A 15,244-nucleotide genomic window follows, 5' to 3' on the forward strand; every position below is an offset into this window, starting at 1 on the left:
AACATTGACCTTTTTGTTCATGCTACTGGCTAAACTTTGAACATGTAATTATTAAATTTACAATAAAGTTTGATTTTTTTTATTTGACTTTTTTAACCGATTATATAGGAAAGAGTGACGTAACTTCAACCAACTGGGCAATTTCGATCTATCGCGAGTACCAGATAAAGTTGTGTTTAATAACTTTTATCGTGTATGTACGTACATCTGTCATTCATTCATTCATACTTTATTTCCCTCATTAGAGGATTATGTGAAGACATAAAGTTACATATATACAATCAAGAATACAGTAAATATAGATACAGACAGCAAAATAACATGTAGTTAAACGGCTAAACGAGCAAGGTGAAAGTGCGAGGGATATATATATATATATATATATATATATATATATATATATATATATATATATATATATATATATATATATATATATATATATATATATATATATATATATATATTCACAATTTTAAAGGTCATTGCAAATTGTAACTCGATTGGCACATTTGCTACTGGAATTGGAGGGCTCGGTTGTAGCACGTAGCAACATTTCGTATGTATCGAAAGTTGGTCACATTAAGCTGTCGAAGATCATTTCCAGATAGTAAAGGAACAGAAATACGTCCAAGAAGAAAAAGAAATATCTCGTCATCTGTCATGTTGCTCATTGGCATATAAAGATATCTAAGAAAAAGCTCTAACAACCTAAAAATTACGAACGGGCAAACCCCCCCCCCCCCCGATGATATGGCTATAATACATGTATTATTGAATAATTTTTCGCAGAATATAGTATTTCGAACAATTATTTCTTAGCCTTTACGAGGAATTATCACCTCTGACAATATCGAATAGAAAATTAATCAAATTAGCCATATTCCTTATGTGACATATATGAGAATGTTTTGCAACTAAAACTCATGCACATTTAATTCAAAATATTTATTTTTTACAAATTAAAATGCAATGCAAGTCAGCTGAATAGAAATTGACCTAAGTTACCCCTGTGCACATGAATGTTGCGTCGGTGAGGAAATTTCAGATACGTAGTATCAGCCAAATTTTGTTACATGTAATATGATAATGTAAGAAGAAATATTGTTCTGAAAAAATGTTGGACCCCCCCCCCCCCCACACACACACACACACATACACATGAAATAGGATTTTAGAGTTTAAACAATTCCTTCCCCGTTTTTTTCCTTGTCAGATTTGTCAGGTAAGTTGATTTTTTCTTTTCTGCCCCCCCCCCCCCCACCCCGTCTTACTTTTAAAAACGAAAATAATACATGTTTCTGGTTCGACTAATGAAAAATGACGCAATAAATCTACAGCAATACAATTTTTACCAGAAAGAATTTATGACTGTATTAAAAAATGAAAAAAAAATTATCAATAGAAACTAGTTTTACATATCAATGAAAACTAGTCTGTTCGGTTCAGTTTCCTCTGTGTGTGCAGGCAAATTTGAAGCAAACCTTGACAACTCAGTGGATCAGCGTAGTAGTCGTTCACTCGATGTCTTCAAATTATTCACATTGTAAAAACTGCCGTACCTTTTTGTCAGTATACTTGAATCATTCTTTTCTTGTTTTACAACAGGATAATATGATTTTTTTCCTTACAGATGACGCAAAATATAATTACGATTATAGCTTATATATATTGGATCTTCGGTTAAATTACTCTGTGTGCGGTCAAGGCTATCCTTCACGTATACAGTGCATCTTGTAATTTTATATTCTGACGAATAATCCATGCTTAACAAACAATGACATAATGGAACATAACTTGTGTACAAAGAAAATTTAATGAAAAAAACCCCACCCTACCTAAAAACATAATTTGCAGCTTTTTTTATAATCCACATATTATCTATACAGATATTACATATACAATAAAAAGCAGCCGCAAGATAAATCAAGTGAAGATCGCCATTTAATACATCATCCAAAAAGATACTGTCTACCATGTGAATGCTCGTTCATTTCTTTGTAGTGATATTCTACATATATATAAAATGGCCTACCCTTCCTTCTTTATGAATTTATTTAGTTACTTTTTCTTTCACTAGATACAATATCGGGGGGGGGGGGGTCCCCTATTGCACATGCAAGTATTGCCTCATTTCACTTTTTTAAGGATTGTAGTATATGAAAATTTGTATTGACGTCGCGCACGATGTTGGTGTCAAAAAGTCAAAATTTTTATTGCGGCAGCATTTGCGCTATTTTTATAATTTTAAAACAACTGTATGAAAACTATATATCATCCGATCGGTAATTGTATACTTGATACATTTTAAAATAAATATTGATTAAAAAATTCCATTTATCAAATATATTAATTCGACTATTCCGTCAATTACGTCCAAAACACATGTAGATAGGTATCAAAATGTTGATAACTTCCATAAAACAAACAATACAAACATAAAATTTAGCAGAAAAATTCAAAATATGATGTAAATGATGTAAATTTCTACAATTGTGACGTCATTCAATCCGTATCCTCTGAACGCGTCGCTCAAATTGCAAGACAGAGATGTAGATAAGCGTTAACGAAGACTTACAGAATGAACATAAAATGTCTTTGGGTTCTTAGAAAAATATCAAATAAGCTGAATCAATTATGAAAGTACATTTCGATAATCCTTTTGGTGTGTAAAGAACTATTTTTAAGAATAGAATGATACTTTATGTTCATATGTATGTTGGGTACCTGACATTTAGAAGATTCATTTGGAGGATATTGAATAAGTTGGTGTGTCACACAGTTTGGAGGTTCGGTGTCACAAAGTTTTTAAGATCCGTAGAATGGCTAATTTTGTAATACTGAGTGAAAAATCAGTGTTAAATATTTTTTTTTTTAAATTCTACAAAAACGTTATCATGTTATTAAGAAAAACATATCTATACAGAATTTTAACTTGGGATGTCGTAAATGGTAAGAATAATTGCCGTGTCACATACATGTATATGTAGAACATGTAGCTATGTGTCACAATGAAATTTGACGGCAAAAACGTCACATTTAAATACGACAATCAATAAAGTGCTTTCATTTTTAGAATTAATTGTTCTAATTTTGCACCATACAACATTAAATAAAAAATGTGCAAAACCAAAACTTCAATGAGATAAAAAATTGAATTGATTCTTGATAGAAGTGTTTGTTTTGGAGGCTATCTGCGATGTCAACATTGAATGTCACACATTGTCCAAAACTAATAATTAAATCTAATTATCATGGTACAACTGTGGTTGGATAAATCATACATGTAGTCCTTAAATATAGACATACTGAAAATTAAACAATTTTTGTCAAATGTGCATCTCTTCAAAAAGCTATCGGTATATATCAAATTAATGTCAATAGAATGGTGACAAAATCCTAACAAAAAATAAATGTCAACATGCTATGTCACAGACGTAAAAATAACTCGTTTTAGACGTTATTACGTGCAGTTGCATAAAATATCATCTCAAACATTTAAAGATTTTATCCAAAAACTTTGCTGATATGGATGAAATAAAAATGTACCAATAATGATTAATTTTATGAACAATTTAAAGTTCTGTCAGGTGTATTTATATATAGAAGCAAAACATGTACAGTGTATACAATGTACACTCTATCAGTATATATCCTTGTCAGAATCTGTCCAAATTAAAGTACTCATCACTCGCAGTTTGAATTTTAGAAAAGAGAAAAAAAGTACATACACCAAAATTTATGTAAGGATAACGATTTCAAATTCGAATTTCCTGACAATAAAGTGTGTCAAGTCTAGCTATTTGATGATGGCAAACCATACTACATGGGGCATTGGAAGGCATTTACATTGGGTAGTCGAATATTCATTAAAGGGTGGGGTGGGATGGGGATAGTTGGAGGTTGCGATTTGACTTAAATTTGAAATTTTCACTAGCATATTGATAATTATTTCTTTTTGTCACGACCCGGTAGCATTTGAAATAAAACAAAGTTGAATTTTATTATAATACCGTGAAGAAAAATAAGTGTGCAACAATTTCAAAATGGCCGACGATGTCATGGAAACAGAATAAGGCGAGATCGGGGTATATTACGCTATTTTTTTTTTAATTACAAATCATAGTTTTTCATTTGAACTCAAAAATAATAATATTTGGATATAAGTAACTGGCCCTTCCTTTTTCATCTTTTCATTATTTAAGTAGTGCTTTTTTTCTTCGAAATTTATAAAAATAATGCTTCCAAATGCATCTAGATCGACCAAAATGGTAACCATTTATTTAAGCAAGTCTACATGTAGTTTAGGGAAGGATACTCCCTCTATACAATCCCCCATACAGCCTTAAAGTTTCCAAAAACCCAGGAACGGACCCAAAGACCTCATCACACTAGGCACACCTTGGCCGATTCGTACATGTAGCTCATCTACATGTAATTTGATTATTTAATAATTTGATGAAAGGCGGAATCATCCGAGGTTTGCCGAATGGACCTCATTATAATTTATCCACGGAATGGGTGTAAAGGGTGTAAACAAGATAATTATGAGTATCAATAAGCAAAAAAAAAAAAAAAATATATATATTAAAAAAAAATTCATTTATTAATATTTTGACATGTTTATCATGATGTGCATTGATACGTATAACTTTCCAATTTTGTTCTATAAAAAAGATTTTAAAACATAACTTTAAAAAAAAAATCATTTTTATTATTGACTGGTGTAAAAGTATTCTGCACTTACTCCTACAAATACAGAATAAGAATAAGAAAAAGAAACGAATTACATTTTGTAAAGCAGGAAATGACGTAGATCCTTTTATATTCATTCGTATAAAAAAGAAGTATTTCAGATCATCGCTAATCGACTTCAAGCGAAAAGCATTACCATATCTCGGGATATCGTTACACCTCCTGTTATATGTAACAGACACGTAGCAAAAGTTGAGTGGGGGGGGGGGGGCAACTTCCCTAAAAATCTGACAAGCACGAAAAAAAAATCCAAAACTGATCAAAAAAGTGAGGGGCCAACTGGTATAAAACACGCATCAGGAATTTGAAATAAGCTGGTCGCTTTATATTTTTAATTCTTTCATTCTTGAAATTGAAATGCAGAAATTTGACAATATTGATAAAATATTTTTGAAAATCTTGAAGTTACCTATTCTAAATTTGTAAAAATTTAATTTTCTGAGTTATATATATATATATATATATATATATATATATATATATATATATATATATATATATATATATATATATATATATATATATATATATATATATATAAGTTCTAATATGAAATGAGCTGAAAAATATGTTCAAAGTCTTATCTTTCATGACTTACAGGTTTGGTTTAAAGATTCAAATCTGAATCTTGATGAAAGTATGTATGAAACGCTTTGAGATCAACGCAAAATGTAATAACACGATTTTTGGATTATTACATTTTGCGTAGTTACATTTTGCGTCGAGATTAAGCAAAATGTAACAATGCGAAATGCAAAAACAACCTTTTTGGTCAGTCTGGTTGAGAATAATTTTCAGTTGAAGAGCTGATGAAGAAAATAAATGGAAGAAAATAAAGCAATAGGAAAAATACACATACGCTAATTCTAACATTAGATCTGATTTCGTCATACATTGATTTCATTAGCCATTTAAAATCAGTTGATATTCAAATCATAGGTGTTGAAAATTAGAAATGTGCGTGCGCACGTGTGTGTGTGTGTGTGGGGGGGGGTGTTAATTTCGTTGATCAGTGTATCACTTCGCTTTTGCTTTTTGATAGGCACATGCATGAAATTTAGAAAAGAAATCAATTTATTTTACTGGCAGGTGTAAATATAGCAGGGAGGGGATTTCTTGAAAATCAAGATTTCATTTGTTTTACAAAATATGTGCATAAATTGCAGACCAACAAAAATAAAACTCTCTCTCTCTCTCTCTTTCTCCAATAATAAAATGGATAGTTTCTGCATGCACATATAAATACAATGATCAACATACAAAGTAACCCCTACTCCCCGCTTCTCCTCGCCGGACACACACACATACACTTCTAATTTGTTAAACAATGTACACATGCACGTCGTATATGAATATCAAGAACTTTTAATCACAGGCACCTGACGTTACTTATTTTTCTTTTAATAAAAAAATATACCCCTACCTAATAAAACACCGTGTATTATTAGGTAGGGGTATATTTTTTTTATTAAAAGAAAAATAAGTGACGTCAGGTGCCTGTGCTTTTAATGGACCCATGGTCAATCTTTGGTTATTAAGAATGTCAGTGATGGATATATAATTAATAAAGACTGATTTATAAATAGACATTTCAATCAAAGTTAAGTTAATGTTTTATAAGTATTTAACAGAGTTAAAAAAAAATACAATTAGATTTAGTAATGTCCGTAAAAACCGTAACAATTGTCTCATAGTCATAGGTCTATCTGTCTATTTAGTAAAGCGAGTTTTCCAATTGTTATATGTTTAAATCGATTTTGTGATGCTTTGCGATGAACACAATACAAAAAATACATTATTATATTTTGTTTTATTACATTTTGTTTGATAACTTTCTGCGTTGTCCTCAAAGCATAAATTTAAATGTAACAACCAAAAAGTGCATTATTACATTTTGCGTTAATCCCAACGCAAAATGTAATAATCCAAATATTATGTTGTAACATTTTTGCGTTATTACATTTTGATCTCGACGCGAAATGTAATAAAGCAAAATGTAATAATCTCAGTTTATTACATTTTGCGTTGTGATTACATTTCGCGTTGTAACAATGCTTCATTGACAGGTATGATATATGGCGTTTGATATGGCGTTTGAAACGTAAGTATGTGATTGTATGTTGTTTAACGTCCCTCTCGAGAATTTTCACTCATATGGAGATGCCACCATTTGCCGGTGGAGAGCTCCAATATTTTTCCTTTACTCGGCACTTACGGCCATTGAGCAGTGAGGGATCTTTTTCGTGCCAGCACCTACTGCGACACGGGACCTCGGTTTATACGGTCTCATCCGAAGGACCGGTCTCCACGTAAGATAACAATCGATATTTTATCTCCCTTGGGGGTTCTTTTTCAAATCTTTGTAAAAGCAATGTTCCATAGATGCCTGCATATACGAGGGTTGTTCGAAAAGTTCGTGGACAATGTCAATCCTCGTTATACTACTTTCAAGAAATTTAATGTAAGCACATTATCACATGTAAAAATATTCATTTTGTTGATGTGTGAAGTTTCATTCCATTCGATTTAATAGAAATCAATTCACTTTATTTTAAAATCAACATGTTTGATAACCCCGGAGCAAATTAAACAACATTATAACGTCAAAAATATAGCGCCATGGGGTTCTCAAAATATTCTCCCTATACATTTCACACAGTCTGGTCCAATATCTGCTCATTTAAAACGTGTGTCTATCAATTGGAATTCATTTTGTAAACAATTGTTCCAACAGCATTATTTTGATTGTCATTATTTTCTTTTTTATCGCGTAACTATGCTTTCACAAGACCAGCAACCATGAAACGCTTTTCTCTTTCCAAGACCTTACTAACTGAACGTTTTTGGGTTGATTCTTTACAGATAATCCGTTTTCTCACAGATCGTCCTCGTCTGACACAGAGTTTATCTCATTCAAATACCGCCTAGGCCATTTACACACACATATGAATGACCAGCTTTTGAGACATTTCATGCTTTCTACAACATATCCATATTTTATTCTGACGTTTTCCAGAGTACAACTGAAAATTGTATCGTAAACTGCTGCTCCGTGACGTTCTACGACGTCACTTTTTTTTTTTTGCCTTTTTCAATGAGGATTACCTATCTTCAGGAATTGATTTCTTTTCCATGAAGGAAACTATTAAGTCATAATTTGGAATATGGAACGATGTAACAATTCTTAATTTGATCGTCTAAATTTATTTTGATTTTGAGCCATTTCACAGATGATATGACTACAGACATTAATTAGTGTATTGTTTGTAAATTACAAAATTTTGACTTGCTCCGCGAACCAATTTTCGTAGTTTTTAACTCCTAATAAGTTTAAAATAAATCAAGATATTTTAAAAAATTTTAATACAAATCATTTGAATTTATTGTTGAAATATTTCTACCAAATTTGGATATAATATGACGGTAAATAAAAAAAATAAGACAGAAGTCCACAAACTTTTCGAACAACCCTCGAACATGTTAATATGCCCAATCAGTAACCTTGTTTGAGAAGGCTTTTAAAGATATTCTCATGTAAACCTTTGATTTCTTATTGTGGCCACACCATGCCTATAGGGACTTTGACTAGATAATAATAATAATAATAATAATAATAATAATTTGAATCTGCACTACCCGAGAAGAAATGATTCATATTGATATAATTTATCATGATGTGTTTTGAGCAGAATAATTTTTAAGGATATTTTCCTTTATTTTATTTTTCCATACAAAATAAGATCCCTTTAATTATTCTAACCCCATCCTTCCAAGGGCGTCCTGATTTTGAAAAAAACCTTAAATATGTACTACCTTAAAATGCTTGCATATTACGAACAAAAACACAACCTTATGTTCTTAAAATAAAGGTTTTTTATTTTTCTAATTATATATTCCAGTGTGAATCTTTGATCATATATTATGGTCTTCAAAACACCCTATGAACACACTTTAATTTCTTCTATCTGTTAATTATTGCATACTACAATGCACACTTCATGTAATATCTCTTATCATAGCCTTTCTGTTCTTGAGAAGATAAAAGATTTTAAAGATTGATTTTTTCTGTATATATCAGTGTAAATCTTTGATTCCTTATAGTGGCCTAAAAATACATCTGGGGGCATGATTTGAATTAATCTGAATCTGCATTATTTGACGATTTTGCATATTGAAATTACCAGCCATGGTCCTGGTTTAATTGTAAATAAGTTATTCAAAGATACCCTGCATGAAAGAAAAACCCGATTCCTAATTCTTACTTCTTTTCCTAATTCTTTCTCCACACTACCCCAAGGGGATTGATTTAACAAATTGAAATATGCATACCAAAAAATGCTTGTACATGAAAATGGTCAATCACAACCCAGATTTTCTGAAAAAATTTTTGAAGAATTTTTTCCCCTTAGTATTCCAATGTAAATCTTCGATACCTTATTTTTGGCCTCACCCTAAACCGGGGTCATGATTTGAACAATCCTAAATCTGAACTATCTGAGGTTGTTTACATTTTAAATATCACTTATCATGGTTCTGCTGTTTTTGAAAAAAAATGTTTTTAAACGATTTTTGCCAATATATTCTTATTTTCAAAAGTTGTTCCATCCTATTCATTGGGCTGATAAAATGGTCAAATTAGAATCTACACTTGGTAAAAAAAAAAAAGTATTTACCTAAATTGAGCTTTTTCTAGCCAAATGGCTTGAGAAGAAAAAGAGTTCAAAATGATGCCAGTAAATTTTCAGTATTTCCTTATTATCCCCCCCCCCCTAAAAAAAGGATGTGACCCTTCCTATGAGCAAAATTGAATTCCTTTTGACCAAATATTGTTTGTGGAAAGTTAAAATTGGTTGAAATTGGGCCGATGGTGCTGGGAAAAAAATACGGTAAGTTTAAAGACAAAAACCTTCGGACGAGAAAGACAGACAGCTAGTCGGATAGACGTTGCACAACCTTTGACCCGGAAAGCTCACTTGAGTCTTGGCTGAAGTAAGCAAAAAAATTAGAATTTATACCACTATTGAAGGTCGATACCTATTTAAGATATCCAGAAGCAATTTTTGACATTACTTTTAAACTTTCATTTCAAAAATTAATATTCCATTTATTCGAGTAATAAATAGTACTAAAGTGAACATGGAAACTAGTTCATACCACGTATACATTTTGACCTTGGTTTCTCATGTTTTGGCCTCAAAAGCAACAAGAGTCTTCTTATGACATATAATGATATGATAAAAAAATTCTTTGTTATACATGGATTTAAAGAGATATTATTTGTAAACTAAAGTATAAAATTTCACAGCATATATAAACATGTGATCTTGACCTTTCACTTATGATATCAGTCAATGTTGGACACTCTTATTAGAAAGAGAGTCCTCACTTTAATGTTTATTGTAAATCTAAAAGAGAACTTAAGTTATCATCAGAAATTTGAATTTCTGACTTTTTCCTTTGATCTCAAAAAAGGATTTGTTCGGAGTAATAGGTTAAAATATAGAATTTTATTGCAAAATGAAAGAATTGTTAGAGATATCTGAAAACTGAGTTACAAATTGACAGATAGAGGAACTGAGGGGTGGTGGGAGTGCAGGACCAATTCAATATTTCTTTTTTTAGCTAAAGAGGGGGGGATCAATATAAAATTATTCCGTGTAAAGCTTTTTCTACGCTTGATCATTAGGGAAGAAATAGACATTTTCATTATATGACATCTCTAATTATCAGATCTGATATTCAGTGAGAAGATGACGTTCGTGTCCATGCTCTTACTCAGATTTATTTAAATATCAAAGTATGGGCTATTTTAGCTATACATATAACCGATATCGGTTTTTGAGGTAAGCTTATTAAAATGCTAACTATATAAATATGTTCTGTCACCTCTCTTCTGTGTACTGAGTAATATGCATGGATCTGTAGGGAAAAGGGCGGGGCTCTTTGGAATTTTTTGGATTCATTATATTTATATTATAAACAATTAAAACACTGCACCTAAAGGGGATCACAGCAATAACGTCCAATGTGTTAGAGACAGTTTCTGAGTAATGGGTACTTTCGAACACCAATACTTCAATACACTGCATAAGATATGCAAATTATCTACGTGTATAAAAACGACTCTTCCTCTAAAAGCTATTAAAAGTCATCTTAATCCACAGTATGTATATAAAATATAATCTTTGTGAAAGTATAATAGAAATTAATTTTAAGGAATATATGCTAATCTTAAAATAGAAAACTAATTTCGTACAAATACTAACCTGATATATCTGTCTTCCACCGGCTGTAATTACCTAAAGGATTGAATAAATCTACGAAAGACAAAATACTGGATTATTTAAATAAATAAAAAAAAAAAAAAAAAAAAAAAATGTCTATCTGAATAATCCCATTTATATGTGTAAGATAAATAATACGAAAAAAAAACCTTGTTTGTCATACATGTAAGACAGCACCATTTTGCATTGTAAACCATTTAACATCGGGCCTTATTTAAAATCATTCAATGCTGTACAATATGGTTATTTATGCATAAAGTTATTTAATTTAAACGTTATTAGGAATTAATTTATTTTAGCATAACATAATTTAATTTAACAAGTTATCTTGATTTTTCCCAGCTGACAACCTTGAATATCACCTTTTGAGTTTACCGCAATGAATCACAAGTTTGGAAATCAAGTAACACTGTTAACGTACAGGTTTTTTTCTTTCATCTTTTTAAATAAGGGATTTAAAAAAAGATGTAGGATAACATGACATCGAATAAATATTTCGCTTGTGGGAACTTTATCTTAAAGCAGGAGATGATACTATTTCTAAAAAATTAATTCTTTTGTAGATTTGGTTTATTTTTATTATTAGAAGTAATAGCTCTTAAATAGTTCTTAAAAAAGTTCTTGGAATAAAAAACTGAATCGCTCGGAAATATTTTTTTCTGTGATTTGCAGTATCTATTTTCTTACTTCTCGTTTTCCCTAATTTCTGCATCAATAAATTTTCAGGCTCAGTAGTATTTTCGTTGTCATCAGCTTCTGTAACAAAATCATCTTTACTTTCTGGATCTCCAGTGACGCCCATTTCTTGTATTTCCCCAATTCCTGAAATAAAAATTCGTTAAAAACTTTATTCTTCAATAGGTACATAAGTGTGAAGTCCTTTACTTGGGCCCTATGATGATATAATGTGACAATTACATCCTTTTGTGCTTTATACTTTATGAACAAGTCTTCTTACACCAAATTCTTCAGTAATAAGAAATATTATTATATTAAACGTTCAAATTTTGAAACTTGTAGTGAAAGACACAAACTTTAAACATGACATTGTTTTTATTAATACCTTCATCTGCTTCCAGCAGTGGACGTTCACATTCAGGAACAATAGTAATATCATTTACACGATCTTCACCACTGTCCACAGTGTCGTCAAGTTCTTGTGTATCAATAGCATGCATTTCCGATCCTATGACGGCAATTGAATGAATATTTTACTTAAATTATTACATATTCATCACCATTGCAGGACGATGTGTTAACATAATCAATATAATATATATGAGCATATTTTTTAAAGAGTTACCTATTGATTCTCCCTTTAATGCAGAGAACCCTGTAGGTAGTTACAAAGTACAACTCCATGGTAATTTATGAAATTATGTCAAAACTTCTCCTTTTTTGTCTTAAAAAATGTAATGTTTTAATTGCTCAAATAATCATTAGATTTTTTAGATGACATAAAGAACTATCTCTATTCTGCACACCAAAGAGGTCTTATTCTATGGTGATTTTATGCATTTATAGTAATCTGCCCCTAGATATAGGACTAAGAAACTTTAAACCTACTGTTTCTTACTCAATGGTAAACCAATTCAATCATTTTTAACATTAATAGGTAAAGACAAGTTACTTAAACACTTTATCTGCATGTATTTTCCTCACACACTTAAACATCAGTAATTTCTGTTCATCAATACTTCATTTAAAAAATAAATTTCGGGGGGGGGGGGGGGGTAAGAGCCAGGTACTCTGTGTTGAAAATGAGAATAAAAATTAGCACAGTGTGTCCACCTTCGTTCAATATAACTTTCCCATGTCCAAAAATAATTTTGCTTTAGTGTATATAGGGTCCATAAGTGTTCAAACAAGAAAATCTTTCTAATCCGAATATTGTGTATGATGATATCTTGCCTAATATGATGTTAACTTTAAATCCCCTTTAATAAATCCAATTGTTTAAATTGTTGTCTAATCCGGAATATTGGGTTATTAAGCCGATTTCTTTGGAACAAGTGGTGTTCCGATTATACTAGTTTTTCTGCAAAATTCACGATGAATGCTTTCCCACTACATCTTTTATTGAAATTTACATAGTTAACATAATGGTAAGTTTTGAATTTTAAATAAATATACAGAACTGAAAATTTTGAAAAGAAAATTCATACTTATAGATTTATGTTTTCTCCTCCGTACGACAACTGTTATTAAAACAATAAGAACAGTCAACACAGCAACAGCAACAAGACTTCCTACGATCGCCCCAAAAAGAGCTGAGTCATCCTCGGAGAATTTGGTCGATTGGATATCCATTGTAGTGTTGTACATCCCATGGTTCGTAGTAAATCTCGGTAAAAGTCCTTCCGTTGTTCCTTTGGTAGATGTTTTCCATGTTCTATATGTTAATGGGAAAAGATGTGTTTCTATCCAATTCAGTAAACCTTTTCACGAAAATTCTTATATTTTATGTAAGATTTAGAATTCCTTACCAGAAATCTTAATTGTATTTCACTAACATAAAGCAATCGAAACAGACTGATCTTAAAATTCACAAACGATAAACTTCTTATTTAGCAAAGATTCCGATATCCTTCAAAAACGGATAAGAGAGAAGAGAAGTTTAAAACCATGTGAGCAAAACAATTCATGAGCCGCAATGGGGGTCCATTTGGAAACTTTAAAGTCTGTATTTTTTTGGTCACCTTTGTAAGTAATATTTTTAAACATTTCGGCATATACAGAAAAACACAATCGTAGTCATCTATTACAGAGAGACAACCTTGTGTCTGTAGACCATTTTAAAGCACTATTTTTATCATTTTAGGCCCATGTGCACTGATTTCCCTAAGTACAGAAAAATGTTCCCGTTGATATTTTAATATGGCGCTAGAGCGCTGTCAACTCCAGCTGGCTCAGGCATCGTCATTAACTCACAATGTTAGCAAGCGCGGCGAGCTGCTTGTCACTGCTAGCTCTTAAAGCAACGCCTGGGCGAAAAGAAAATTCGGACTTTAAATATTGAATCAATCGAATTCTTTTCTGCAGTTACCACTGGACCCACAATCCTTTGCGAAATGTTTCTCGCCGTAAACTACGTCCTTGCGGTAACAGCAAAAGTTCAAGGAAAAAATTAAAACACCTTGAATTAATGGATATTGCAGATAAATATTTTTTTTTTAAATAAAACTAGCACTGTTTAGAAGCTTCGAATTGGTAATGCAACCTACATTCGTCGTCATATGTAACGTTAGATTCTAAACGTACCAAATGTCACGTGCACTTTGAAGAGACGGATTAAGTTCAGACTGAATTGGTAACGTATCTGCGCTCATCTTAACGGTCGCAAATTCAACATATTATAGAGACAATAAAAAGACTTAATACAAGTATATTCATTAACTCAGTAACTTTAATATCTTCACCTTCCCAGTCTCCCTATCAATCAAAATCATTTTAGGCTTGTTGCTTCCTGCAAAAATTACACGTCAATTAATCCAACAATAATTTTTTCAACATATTGTTTTTCGATACAGATTTTTTTTTAGTTGGTGTGGACCACCCCTACAAACTTTGTAAAAAGTCCTGACACAGGACGAAAGACCATCTTTAAGCAATCGCTTAATGGTGGCTTAATGGTAACTCAATGATGGCTTATAGAAGTTAATTCCTTTGAGCCACCATTAAGCTGCAGCTTCTAGGTGCTTAATGTCCAAACTTCATTAAGCTACCAATAAGCCACCTTTAAGCTGCAGCTTAAAGGTGACTTAATGTCCAAACTTAATTAAACCACCTTAAGGCATCCTATATCAAGTCTTTAAACTAACTTGTTAAGTGTAAAGTTGTTTCAATATAATTTACGCAAATTCTTATTCAATTCATAATTCTAACATTTATGTCAATTCGTATAAACTCGGGAACTGAGAACAGCTTCACCAAAATGCCTTAAAATTTTCGCTATCTAAAATCAGTTTGTTTTAATACTTGTTCCATAATTATTTTTATCCATAAACACATAATATAAATTATTTTTTTAAAAATCACGCATTTTTCTTTCGTGTGTGGAGAGCCACGTTCCGCTGCCGAATTCATAGGAAATATTGTAATTAAAGTAATTTTCTTCTGAATATAAAGATATAATATCTCTAAGTCTCTTAATTTTTCATTGGGTAGAGAAATGTTTAAGATAAAAAAAAAATATATAGGTGTAG

At 31.3% G+C, this 15,244-nt stretch overlaps 1 protein-coding gene across 1 annotated transcript in view; it reads right to left on the bottom strand.

Annotated features, from left to right (window-relative positions):
• LOC133200551 (uncharacterized) overlaps nt 1-12,217 on the bottom strand; it is a 45,934-nt gene extending 33,717 nt beyond the window's left edge. The window contains exons 1-3 of the mRNA XM_061336334.1: nt 12,103-12,217; nt 11,727-11,861; nt 11,022-11,072 (exon numbers count right to left, since the gene is read on the bottom strand). Coding sequence (XP_061192318.1) covers nt 11,022-11,072; nt 11,727-11,861; nt 12,103-12,217 — 301 coding nt within the window. The remainder of the gene's footprint in view (nt 1-11,021; nt 11,073-11,726; nt 11,862-12,102) is intronic.
• Between the last annotated feature and the right edge of the window lie 3,027 nt (nt 12,218-15,244).

This window comes from Saccostrea echinata, unplaced genomic scaffold (assembly GCF_033153115.1).
Source record: "Saccostrea echinata isolate AGI-Se365-2 ecotype Australia unplaced genomic scaffold, CSIRO_AGI_Sech_v1 ptg000040l, whole genome shotgun sequence".
Classification (NCBI taxonomy): Eukaryota; Metazoa; Mollusca; class Bivalvia; order Ostreida; family Ostreidae; genus Saccostrea; species Saccostrea echinata.